The 14,035-nt window shown below is 41.7% G+C and overlaps 1 protein-coding gene across 1 annotated transcript in view; it reads left to right on the top strand.

The window, feature by feature from the left end:
* The window catches only part of CLGN (calmegin), a 317,529-nt gene that overhangs the window by 147,129 nt on the left and 156,365 nt on the right, over window positions 1-14,035 (top strand). The window contains exons 5-7 of the mRNA XM_069241043.1: window positions 2,662-2,803; window positions 11,338-11,419; window positions 12,721-12,913. Of these exons, the coding sequence (XP_069097144.1) occupies window positions 2,662-2,803; window positions 11,338-11,419; window positions 12,721-12,913 (417 nt within the window). The remainder of the gene's footprint in view (window positions 1-2,661; window positions 2,804-11,337; window positions 11,420-12,720; window positions 12,914-14,035) is intronic.

Genomic DNA, 14,035 nt, shown 5'->3' with positions numbered 1-14,035 from the left:
TTTTTTAGACGGGAACGCCTACCTTGCATATCATTAACGCAAGGAAGGTGTCCACGCTAAAAAATGACGCAAACTCCAAGATCTTTGGCGCTAGACGGGTCTAACGCCAAAGTATAAATATGGAGTTAGTTTTGCGTCGGATTTGCGTAAAAAAAAACGACGCAATTCCGGCGCAAACAGAGTATAAATATGCCCCTGAATGCGCACCCATTTTATCCATATATGTTAGTCCCCGTCACACTTTTGACATGCAGTTGAAATCTAGAGGACAGAGAGCGTAACCGCGGGCCCTATTCATACTGATATGTGCAAATGTTCGCACCACTTAAACGGTGTACATGACACCTGAGCGTTTTAGACTCCAGTGCCCTTTACATGCCTAGTGCTGCCTCATCGTTATTACAAATAAACACACCAGCACGAGTGTTCGCCCCACTTAGATTGTGTGCATGACACCCGAGTTCCTTAGACTCCAGGTGCCCTCTACGTGCCGAAGCTGGGGTTTTCTTTTACCAGAGGCATCACGGACTAACTAACTGTACAGTGTCCATCCTGCAAAAGTGTTAGCGTTTTAAATTTTAAACGCACAACATCACAATTCGAGTTTGCACAATAATGCAAAAATGTTCGCAGTACGGGCATGGAATGAAAAAAAAGTACCTCAGAAGAGCAACACTAGTGGAATGGTTGCCAGCCACTGATTGCCAACCGGAAAGGGGACTTGATCTAGACACCAAGGAACAGACGAAGCTGATGAGGCTGAGAAATGAAGAAAGGAAGTGCAGTCAGATGATGTCAGAGGCTGCTGCTGACCAATGAGAAGCAAGAAAAGGAGAGTGACTTAGGAAGCCTACCAAAGATAAGTAATGGGAAGGCTGTGGGTGGGCTGCAAGCACCTTTTAAGATTTTATTTTCTAATACAAAAGATTTCACCACAGCACAAGCAAAACCTAAAAAAGACATAGGCTGATAGAATGTACAGCTAATCTTACATCTCCTACTAGAATGGATATCACTAAAATTATGACTTTTGCCATGGTTGGCAGAAGCTGCCTTCTCTCTAGCACCACTTTAGCCATTTCATATAGTCTTAGGCGTACACGTATTTAACTGTACGTCACCCCATCCCAGTGACATTCCATCTGGCATCAATTTTATGTTATTCGTCTTTTATCTCAGGGTGTACATTGGTTGACCAATAATACATTACCCCTTTTATCCTTATTCTAGGCTGTTATGCCAAACATTCTGGAAAGTTTGGTATATCAGCGTCTCCTTTTCTGGGTATTATATCTCATTTATTTATAATTTGTCTATTTTGACACTTGTTTATATTTTATGATACTGTTTATAATCGTCCTGCCTTCCCGTATACTTGCCATCAATTGTTTTCCATATTGTTCAAACTCTCCTTTCAGTTTTCTTTTTTGGCAGCATGCAGGTACATTTTAATTTGTTCCCCTCTCAATAAAGAGTCCTTTTACTTTCGCATTTACATACCTCCTAAACCAGAACCTCGGACACTTCTTCAGGATGGTATGCTCAACTTTCTACCTACGGCTCTCTGGATGTTATTTTTAAAATGCCATCTTTCTGTCTCCATCCTGAGCATCAGGCAACTCTGAAATTTCAGAAAAATGAACTTGTGCTTCTCATACGTGCCTCTGCACCTAGCCCATGATCTAAAATTGAATAGTCCATCCTGCTGGAAGTTAAGGTGGGAATGAAACATTAGTTTTCTTTCTTTGGAGGAAAATCCTGCCCACACACTTTTAAATCCTGCCACATCCTTTACCCAAAAAACATGTTGTTGCTCAAAATGTGTTCTTACCAATTAAGGGGTCTTTACGATGTTTCAGGGTGGAGAAGAAGTCCAGTGTAGGGTTCCACTTTGCTCAAGCTGACCAGTGTTCCCTCACCTGAATATTCCAGGTGCAGGAAATCCAAATCCAATTTTACCTCTCAGAAAATCCACGGGTAAGATCACATGTAGTTTGTGTTGCAAGTGCAGTCAACCAAGTCCTTTGGCTCACGCTGACCCATTTACAGAGATAGTAGGAGCATGGCTCCTGCCCAACCACCACAAACACAATGGGAGCATGCAGTGTTCTCCCCACCAGCATGCTTCACACCCTTCCATCTGCCTCGCTCTCCCTGTCCCTGCACCAACCAATCCACTCATATTTTATAATCTGCTCAGATCAGGTACTAAATGCGGGCATTAATCCCAATGGAAAAGGTAATGCAATGTAGAATTCTGCTTTGTAAAACTGGGTCATTATTCCAGTTGTTCCCATTTCTCGTGAGATGAACTTTTAATTGCATAATACTGGCTTGGTTTTACTGCATGGTAGTGGTGTTTGTGGGCGCAGAGTCGTCACCCACCAGTACTGTGAATCTTGTTATCGGGGACAAGCTACAGATTCAGCAGCTGCACGTTTTTTCACTTATGTGCCAATCAACCTTTACTTCGTTTTTTGTTTTTTATTGCCATGTTTATACATAATTTGATCTCTAGTGTATTTGTGTATTTGTTCACCAAGAATACATTACATTATTAAAAAGATTCATGGTATTGTGTTTATTTCGTTTGCATTGATGTTGTCCATGCATTAAATGGTTTTAGTTGTATATTAACTTTAACAATATGCTTATTATTAGGTCTGTGGGCAGCTGAAGAGTTGAAAACAAACCAAGTACCTGGTGACAAAGGACTTGTGTTAAAGTCAACTGCAAAACACCACGCAATAGCAGCAATGTTAAACAAACCATTTATTTTTGATGATCAACCCTTGATTGTTCAGTAAGTGCCACTTTAATATTTATGCCTGTGCTTCTTCAATAACACATATCAAACACATATCAAACATTTTAAAATGAAGTACAATTAATTAGTTCCGTCAAATAACATCAAACATATTTTCTGATGTGACAACATGTTGTTGATTGAAAACCTGAAGTTGGTGTCAATTTCATATGTTTTATAATCAGAAGAGAAAGGACGTGACTAATAGAAAGAGGAGATTCTCATCTATTATGATTTTTCACTAACAGAAATCCATGCTAACACGTGGTGAAGCTAATAAACTTCAGGTAAACTCCTGGTATCTGACCTTGTATGTGACCCTGCTGGCCAACATCGTCAGATCCCACGGTCTCAACATAATTTCCTACACTGAAAACACCAAACTTATCCTCTCACTCACCGACGACCCCTCCACCACCAGAACTAATTTCCAAAGATGCATTACAATCGTCGCTGATTGGATGAAGAACTGCCTTCAGCTGAACACAGACAAGACAGAAGTGCTGATCTTTGGCAACAGCAGCAACACATGGAACAGCTCCTGGTGGCCGTCAGACCTAGGACCCAAACCCACTCCCTCCAACCATGCCAGAAACCTCAGAATCATCCTTGACAATAAGCTCACCATGAAATCACAGATCAATGCAGTCTCCTCTGTCTGCTTCCTCACTTTGCACATGCTATGTAAGATCTTCAAGTGGCTACCCCTACTCACGAGATGCACCATGATACAGACCCTCATCACCAGTCAACTGGACTACGGCAATGCCCTCTACATAGGAATCACCACGCACCTCCTACAGAGGCTTCAGTCCATAGAGAACACCGCAGCCAGACTCATCCTCGGGCTTTCCTGACGAACCTACATCACACCCTACCTCAGGCAACTCCACTGGCTCCCCGTACAGAAGAGATGTCAATTCAGGCTGCTAACCCACGCACACAAGGCTCGACGCAAACAAAGACCCACATACATTAACCACCTCCTGAACTGCCACCAACCGTCAAGAAGACTACGTTTTGCCTCCCTTTCACTTGCTCATACTCCCTGCATCTACTGAAGCAGAAGTCGAGGACACTTCTTCTCTCATGTTGCAGCAAAAACTTGGAACAGTCTCCTCACAGATCTTCGGACCATCACTTCAATTCCAGAATTCTGAAGGGCCCTCAAGACCTGACTGTTTGAGTAAGCCTCTGGGACCTGCAAGCGCCTGGATACCATATCGGGTGATTAGCTGCGCTTTATAAATCCTGATTGATTGATTGAGGTACTGTACTACCAGTCACTTTGGGGTGTTATATACCAGTGCACATGTTGGAACTATCTCTGTGAATATTGAGGTACTTCACAGCAAAGCAGCTTAGTGGCTGAAAAAACTTGCAGCTTGTGCTTGGACTTCACATTATCACTGGTGTCTCAGATGAGTTTTGGAAATACCACAGAGTAAAGGGCTGTATACCTGAGCTTAGATATAAGCTCTAGGTATAACTGTTACTCATAAGAATCCAGTATTTGCTGCCCCACCGCCTGTCTTCTAAGTAATAATATAACTAATAAAGATGATGTCCCATGAAAACATTCAGTTGACAGAGAAGAGAAATAGACAAAGAATTAACCCTGATAAATGAAACTGAATAATTCAAGCAACATAGTGATCCCCATCATGAAATACTCCTGGAAAACATAGGTCAGTAAATTCATATGGGAACAAAGATGGCCCAAGCTAAAAGTGAAAAGACTATTGGTGATCACTGCTCACATTAATAAGAGTGGTGGGAGCTAGTTGATTCACAATATCAAGTTTTCATGTAAGCCAGGGAAGCCATACTGCCCTGCATCATAGCTTGGACAATATGGGAAATATCACTGACAGCTTATGGGTAGTCACTGTGTAATGTGCAATTAGGGAGGAATGTAGGGTCAATGGTGATTGAAGAATCAAAGGGGAGAGACGCAAAGAATTTAATGGACAAGTGAAAAACCTGTAAGCTTCAGAAGGAAGGAAGGACTGTAGTGACAGGGTCCAGCAAAGTGAATATAATGTATGTATCGATAAGGCAATGTAAATACAACTTGTGTGTCTCTCCCATTATGAACATCTACCTTTTGGCAAACTCATATCTCTGGATTAAAAATAAATTTGTCTTACAAACCTCACCTGTCTGTGACTCCAGCGGGCGTAAGTGACATAAAGTTGTATCTCCTTGTTCCTGCAGATTTAGGTGAGGTATTGGCAACTTCAGATCCATCTTTAGCTCCTGGCTATAGGCATGCTTCATTTGGGTAACATATCTTATCCATTTATTTTCAGATTAAGGTTTTCCACTACGTACGTTGCAGAAGCCATGGGACCATGTTCCTGTCTGATCACATGGATTTTTCTTTTCCTTGTTTTACAGAGACTCAGTAAACTGAAAACAACTTTCCTGCTAATCATCTGTTCCCGACCATCATATGAAATATTGTTTTAGCTCTGAATGCTGTATCCAATGTTGCTAATTTTGCATTTCTACTATTTCTCCTATCTTTGGAATACTGAAGGCAGACTTCAAAATATGTTTACATCCACTGATATTCTACTTGTTACACCCTTTCCCAAACATTATTTTCCTATTTCCATTATATTGTTTCCATGATATTGGCTCTTGCTAATACATTATTATGCATTTTCATAAGCAACAGAATACGGCTGGAGCAAGCAAGGTGGCTAAAACCTTCCTTGCTTAGGAACCCTTTTTCTATTTATTCCATTTCAAAGAGAGGATGGCACTTTTTGTTTACAGCAGCTGTTGTACACAGTAAACACCACATGACCCTTTGTAACCACTTGAAATCCTTCCCTCGGGATGCCGAGGAGCTCTGCTTCAACTTTAATGTAACTTATCTGCTTACTACCAGCATTAATTATGATGATTTTAATAAGATTGTTTTTTTTTTCTGAGGATGTCCATCTCACTGCATGGCACATCACTGTTTTCCATGATACAATCACCACTTTGCTAGGTTCCATAAAGGATAACAAAGCCTATTTTTGCTGTGCTTTCATTGACATGTATGACAAAAGCCCAGCACCATGTGCATTGGATGATTGCTATTGTGCCCTTGGCAGGTTTCTCAGCATTCAGCATTTTTTTTAAATTATAGGAGAGACAAAAGAAAAAAACAATGTGAAATTGTATTTTTTTCCATAGGGCCCTGCTCCAAGAAAAAAAAAAACGTTTGTGTTTTTTTAGGGAGAGAGCGAGGTGAGCACGATCTGGGATTCATTAGATATGACCTTGATCTAATTTTCCTTGTAGAACTCCATTCTGTAATGTTTCTAGGACATTTGAAGGATTTGCTAGAGGAACTGACTCACTGGCATGTGTAAGATGAAACTTAGATGTTTATAGTTCATGGAACATTATTAGTAGAATGGTTGAGGATTTATAGTTTTACTCCTGAGACCGCTGTGAATTTTCTCAACAGTTATCTTTGAGTGACAAATCTGACTTGTGTGGAGAGCCCATATATACTTGATGTTATATATAATTTATGTACTTTTTAACTGTGCCATATCTTCTGTATGACAATGAGGCCAAAGATGGAAGCACAGTATGTTAAGTTAAATGTATTTGTATTGCACATTCCCACCATTTGTATGGTGTAAATCACTTTTGGAATCTGCAGTCCCTTTGCGGTTAGGTGTATTTGTGGAAGGTTGAAAAAATGTAATCTTTTTTATGTACTGTCTCCTTGTGGATCTAGTACTATTGGGTAAAGACCTGCTCTGAATCTCCCTCACAAGTGTGTTAGGAATTGTTTCTCCTGTAGCATTTATCATGCAATAGTAGCAGGTATATAGTTAATATGTTAAGCTTTTTTATGTAATTCTGTTAGGTTTTGCCTCAAATGCAGATCATATTAGTCCATGGTAACTGAGGGCCTCATTACGACGTAGCACACCAGCACCCTCAGAATGTGCACTGTCTGCACTGCAGATAGTGCGCATTCTGAGAGTGCTGGACAGGAGGCCCCCACACTGCCCCTGCCATGAGCATGTGCCCCCAGCTCTGTATTGTCGCCAGCCTTTCCACTGGAGGGGGGTCCCCGCCATGGAATGGCTGTCAGAAACATGTGTCATGATCAGCACTGCTGTGCTGAGTTCAGTGTTTACATGGCTGACCACGAGCCCGACCGCCATCAGCCTGTCGGGAGCCATGCTCCCAGCAGGCACGATGGTCCCCTAGCTGTCCGGCTGCCAGGGTTGTAATGTGGCAGTCGGACTGCCTGGAGTGCGCACCAGTCTGGTGGTTCTTGGACCACCTAACTTGTATATATATATATATAGCTCTGACAAGAGATCTCTCAAGCAGCACCTTAAATATAACTCCATATTTGCACATGCATAATGTTTCAATGTTGGGTGATTACAGGCACAATGTAGCATGTCTTCTCAGGTAGGTGGGGCGCATGAGGTTTATTGTTATCATTTCAAAGAGTTAGGGATAGATTTTATCTACATTATTGTGTATTAGGATGACTTTGGACTACAGGTCCGTCCATCTAGTTATCTGGCCCAGTTCAGTTTGCATATATTGTCCAAGATGCTCTGCATTCAACAAGTCTTACCTCTTCTAATAGCTGTGGGTCCCATATTGTTGACATTTCTGGTAGCCTTAGATGAGCGGTTAGTTGGTGCAAGAATGGCAACTGCCTGCTGCTCGTGTTTCCTTCAGTCATGTATTCCTGTTTCTGCTTGGTGCCCCTTCTGATCTCAGTGACACAGCTTTACTTCACTTTGCTATGACTAATGCTAGATCTGTTAATTTGCATGCATATTTCATCTCTTTGGATCTGGGTGTACATCCCAATTAACATATGCGTGGTGTGCTGTCTATTTTTTTTCTATCAGTTTAGTGATCGCAATTGTGATGTCTGACCAATACGGTCTGAGGACTGGGCAATCCCAGAGTGTATGAGAAAAAACAACATAATCTTGTTTATATCTAGTGGATTATGTTCATGGTAATCTTCTCAACAACAAAAGAGAAATGTGAACATGGATTCTCTTTGAAGCCTTTCTTATACGTGAAATCAAACTCTTATACCATGATTCCGAATATTTCAATTCTTTAATACCTAGCAGAAACAAATTCTTCAATATTAAAAAATCGCAAATGCTGGAAGGGCATACAAACTCATTTGGTAAGAGATGTAGTTCAGTAGTCGTTGAGTCAGTCTGTTGCTGGCCGTTTTGATCTGGTTAATGGATATTTTCAGGTGTGGCTGTGCTTTGGAGGATACCTGCTTCAAATCACTGAAGATAAATTGGAATTTAGGTTAAAGGTATTCAGTTAATGCTGGGGAGTGTAATCTCCAGTGGCTGAGATTAATTCCCGTTTGGAGGGATCTTAACCTGGCAGTTTGGGTTGAGCTGTTCCATGTGGCACAGGACAGGATCAAGTGTGATTTGCTACTGCATGCCTCTGCTAAGAGAGGAATATTATGGAAAATGTGAACTAGACTAGACCAGATTGCACCTGACTAATTACCAGTGGGTGAGATTGTTTCAAGTATTACACCGATCACATCTTTGTTTTTCTAGATGCCCAAGAGCAACGGCTGCACCGGCCCAGTGCTAGTTTGTAAACCCATAGAAGGTGCAACATAACTTTCATTCAAGTGAATTATATGCCATCTAATTTGTCTTTACTTGCTGCATAAAATAGTCTATACTGATGCATAATTTGGTCTCCTACAGTGACATTCCTGTGTCACTGTCACATATCTGTGCCACTGGATTCAAAATGCACCTCATTGATGAGGTCCAAGTAGACACAAACTGGTCAGGGTTGCTTGTGTTTTCATCTGGGGGAACCTTGTCTGTCATTACCAGCTTGACAGCTTCTAATGGAGGGATGGAGCATATATGAGCCTGTGGCTGGTCTATCTTGAAAGTGGAATATGGAACAATGGACTGACATGTGGCCTAATTGATTACCAGTGGCTTTGACTAGTTTAAGCAAGCATTCCCCTCATCTCTTTTTTGTTTTCCTGAGATCAATCAACAGCCATCGCTTTCAAGTATCAGTCAAGCATTTGAAAGCCAGCACTTTACCATTGTGCATAAACTATTAGCCATTTTGAATGTAATCTCATTTCAGTTGACATAATGACATCCTCATCAAAACAGACCTCTGCATGTATGTTGAATCATTCTTGTTTGGTAGATAAAGGGAACTTCAAATAAAATCTCTGTTCACCCTTCACTGATAATATTTACTTGAGACCAATAGTCTTGATTCATAACTATCCTATTTGTTACTTTTGGATTGCATGATACATCCACGCATGCCTAAACCAGGCATTCCTAAACCGCGCATGCCTAAACAATGCGATCTGAACCACAACTGCGTCTTTACCACAGATGCCTTTACCATGCATACCTTTACAGTGACTTATGTTGTAAAAGCATGATTGCTAAAGGAATATATGTGGTAAATTGCATACCCCACCCTGCGCCCTAACACTCGATACCCCAGCCCTGCCATCCAGCTCTCCCCAGCTGGTAAAACTGACCCCCCTGCCCTGAGCCCTACAACCCGCCCCAGCCCTTAAAACTACCCTTTACCCTCCCCCTGCCCTGAGGCCTAAAACCCTGCCTCCTGTCAACAATTACCTCAACCCCTGCTCCCCCACCCTGAGCCCTAAAACTGACCCCCACCCCTGAAAACTTCCCATAGCCCTAAAAACCTGCCCCCTGCCAAAAAAACGACCCAATCCCCCCTCCTTGAGCCCTAAAACCCTGCCCCGCCAAAAAAACTACCCAACACCCCCCGACTTAAAAACTACCCCCACCAAACCTGGACCCAGCCCCACTTACCTGTCCGCGTCCGGAGCTTCCTCTCCCAGTCCTTCCTGTTTCTCCTCCCGCCCATCTGCACAGCTAGACCACTGTCTGCCTTAACCATGAATATGCACATTATTTGTTAGTGAAATATATTTTATAAGGATATGCTCAAGAGTTATATTGTTGCTCTTAAGAAACCTCTATTTTCTAAAGTGTGGCAATCTCTTTTGAAGCAATAACCTTTAAAATATTTAAATACCTAGTTTGTAAAGCCACAGAAGGTGCAACGTGATTTTCATTTAATTGAATAATGTGCCATCTAAGTTGCCTTACTTGCTGCCTAAAATAGTCTATCATTCTACATAATTTGGTCTTCTGCAGTGACGTTCCTGCGCCTCTGTCACATTCTTGTGTCCATTGGTATATGTTAGCTGAAGTATTTGTGTGAAATCATAGCTGAAGCACTTCAGGAAAACCAAACCTTCCAACCCAATGTTGCTATTGTTATAAAAAACGCAAATGTATTCTTTTTAGGTTATCCAGCTCATCCTCTCCCGGACACTCAGCTCATCCTCTCCCTCACGAAAGACCCTACAACTGCAAAGAACAACCTCCACAACGGACTTCACGCCATCGCCAGCTGGATGGAATCAAGCCACCTCAAGTTAAACACAGACAAGACAGAAATCCTCATCTTTGGCACCAACCCCTCAACTTGGAATGACTCCTTGTGGCCCACCTCCCTAGGAACCGCGCCCTCACTCACCACCCACGCACGCAACCTAGGCTTCATCTTGGACTCCACACTCAGCATGACTCAGCAGGTCAATGCCATCTCCTCTTCCTGCTACAACACTCTCCGCATGCTCTGCAAAATCTTCAAGTGGATTCCAGTCGAAACCAGGAAAACTGTCACCTACGCCCTGGTCAGCAGCCGATTGGACTACGGAAACACCCTATATGCAGGAATAACAACCAAACTCCTAACAAAACTGCAAAGAATCCAGAACGCATCCGCCCGCCTCATCCTGGACATCCCACGCCGTGACCACATTTCCCCCCACCTCAGAGACCTTCACTGGCTACCAGTATCAAAGAGGATCACCTTCAAACTCCTCATCCACGCACACAAGGCTAACCACAACACAGGCCCAGCCTACCTCAACGACAGACTCACCTTCCACACCCCCACCCGCAATCTTCGGTCCACCAGCCTCGTCCTCGCCTCCATCCCCTGCATCCGCCGTGCAACCGCCGGAGGAAGATCCTTCTCTCACCTAGCCGCCAAGACCTGGAACTCCCTACCGCTCCACCTTCGCCAGACCCAAGACCTCTTGACATTCAGGAAACACCTCAAGACATGGCTCTACGACCAGTAGCTCCCCTCCAGCGCCTTGAGACCCTAATGGGTGATTAGTGCGCTCTATAAATCCTTGATTGATTGAACCAGCAAGGCATCACAAGTGCGGTTTACAGTTGCATAACCGAGTGACAATAATTAAACCCTGCTCTGCATGCTTATAAGTGCCCGCACATCCATATGCATTGAAGTTTAAGTTGATGACTATTGCTAGAGAAATTGCAGGCTATACATTACCTCCATTAGCGCATGGCCTCCATTAGCACCTGCAATCTTATTGCTATCTTTGCAGGCACTGCTTCAACCATCTTAGTCTACTTTTTTATCACTATATTTAGGTACGAGGTGAATTTTCAAGATGGAATTGATTGCGGTGGAGCATACATTAAACTACTTTGCAAAACAGAACATTTGGACTTGGTAAGTGTTATATTATTATCATAGAAGGGTTAGCAACATGTAGTAAAGCAGCACATTAGACTAATTTTGAACATTTCAGTCTAACTATATGTTTTTCCTCTGATCAATGTTTTCAGCCTTCACATTCTCTCATATTTCCTCTCAAGTCTTACTGTCAGTTCATGGTGGAGGATGGCTGTAAAATAATACTGCATGGAAAAAAGCACAATTACTGAAATTTGACTGTAAGGACAGATCTTTAGGAACCCAATCCACCAAACCAAGGGTCCTGTGCATTCACTAAATACACTCTACCATAATTGTCAGTTTTAGTTGGTGATGACTATTTGAAATCACAGCCCATCTGTAGTCAATGGAGACAGGCTTCCATTCAATTCAACCTTAAAACCTTCCCTCTCTCATTGATGTGTCCTATCTCTGTACTCTGAATACTGGGCATGCTGGGGATCCCAAACAGTTCAGTTTGTGGTATGAAGTATAAGCATATTTATCCCAGTAACTAACCAGTTCCAAAGACTTGAGGATAGAGAACGTCTTTCACCAATCAGAAGCACACAACCTATGCAGCAGGAGCAATTAATATGTCACTATAGGCGACCTACATTTTTAACATTTATTTGAATCCAACAAAGTGGACATTTGATTTCTGCTTTAGTGATCTTTACTGTAGCAAGATAACAAGTGGTAGCAAGGATAGGGTTAAGGCTTGCATGAGTGAGACAACATTGAGATTCTGTCTCCACTGGGGGTGTCAATTAGGGGTTGCTATTGGTCAGAAATTCCTCTCATCTGTTTCGCATAGTGACCTATTCTGGTGTGTCTTTGTGTTGCTTCAAAAGCTTTCTGCTTACATGTGATCAATCACTTAAATATTTAAAACATGAAAGCATCAAGATAAAGCACTTGCATGCACCACAAACCTCAACCAAGACTGATGGAACTAAGGAGGGAGCATTCTCTGTCCTGAAACAGATGAACCTCTAGGGTCATAAAGGGTCAGTAATGCAACTCGTGTACACTCCAGTATTACCAGTAATATTGTTGCATATTTATCACAGTTAGCGTTACCTTCTGATGGGTCTATTAAGTTGCACTCTGATATTACACGTGTCACTCTGGCATCCAGTGGTGACAATTCTGACAGATTTTATTTCCGTCTCATGGAATACAGATGAGATATCATAGCGCAGCCCATGTCGTGAGCATTCTAAATTCAAAGGGTTTTTTTAAACATAAATTTCAGATGTGCATTTATGATGCCAAATGGGTTTATGGAGATTTACTATTGTTTTATTTTGCAGGAACAATTTTATGATAAAACACCTTATACAATTATGTTTGGACCTGATAAATGTGGAGAGGACTACAAACTGCACTTCATCTTTAGGCACAAAAGTCCCAAAACTGGAGAATATGAGGAGAAACATGCCAAGCAGCCTGAAACCAACTTGAAAACATACTTCACAGATATGAAGACTCACCTGTATACGTTAGGTTTGTATTCATAGAGAGATTTCTCTTAATTTGGAATGCATGATAGGTATGGATTTATTATCAATATAAACTGTAAAATGATATTTTATGTGCTTTGATATTGTTCATTAATTGGGATGATTTCGACATTAGCATGTGCCGTTGTGACTCTACTATGTTGTATAAAATACGTTGTACTCTTTTATTTGAAAATTAAATCTGAAAATTAAGAACTAATTCTTAAAAAGCTTTAAAGCTGGAAATATTAATTGGAAACACATAACATACAATTTAATTTACGCAAGTGTTTGCAGCAGTGAATGGGGGTAACAAATTTGTTAAATAACCCCCAAAAGTAAAATATAAAAATGCCCTATTTTAACTAATAGCACACAATTACAAAAGCTACAATACTGCATTTTAAAGTGGGCTCCCTTCCCACTTTGTAGAAGCAGAGGTGCCTGCTAACATGAGGCTAAAATACATACGATCCAATTACAATAGATTTTTCTGAGGATAGTTGCATCTTACTTCTTTTGTAGATGCCAATTACTCACTAGTGTGAAGGTCTGATTCACAAAGTATTTTATGTGAATAGATAAGTCTGAAAGTAAGTGTGTGTTACGCCTGGAAATTCCTGAGAAGTCGAACACAAGCCTATTAGATGGCTAACTAGAAAGAATCCACAATTTTGGGCCCGATTTAGATATTGGCCGATGGGTTAGCCCGTCACAATGCCCCATTGGCCGAAATCTAATTCCCATTACTTCCTATGGGATTTCGATGAGATATCCCTCACCGTTGTGACGGAGTAACCTGTCCATCAATATCTAAATTAGGACCTTTCTCTTTTAGAGCGTAACTCTATCTGAGAACTTCATTTGGAACTCATGCTCAAAAATTATCAACAGACTTAAATGGGGCATTTTCAAAAACCACAAATAAGAGTATTCCACAAAATTGTAACTTTTTCAAGCACATTTTCACAAAATCACGTTGTTTGGAAACAATGGGCAACAGATAACACACAATGGGGGTCATTCTGACCCTGGCGGTCCATGACCGCCATGGCGGAGGGCGGCGGAAGCACCGCCAACAGGCTGGCGGTGCTTCCTGGGCGATTCTGACCCCGGCGGTAAAGCC

This window comes from Pleurodeles waltl, chromosome 1_2 (assembly GCF_031143425.1).
Source record: "Pleurodeles waltl isolate 20211129_DDA chromosome 1_2, aPleWal1.hap1.20221129, whole genome shotgun sequence".
Classification (NCBI taxonomy): Eukaryota; Metazoa; Chordata; class Amphibia; order Caudata; family Salamandridae; genus Pleurodeles; species Pleurodeles waltl.
The sequence above is the reverse complement of the archived record's forward strand: the minus strand, read 5'-3'. Positions and strand labels throughout refer to the sequence as shown.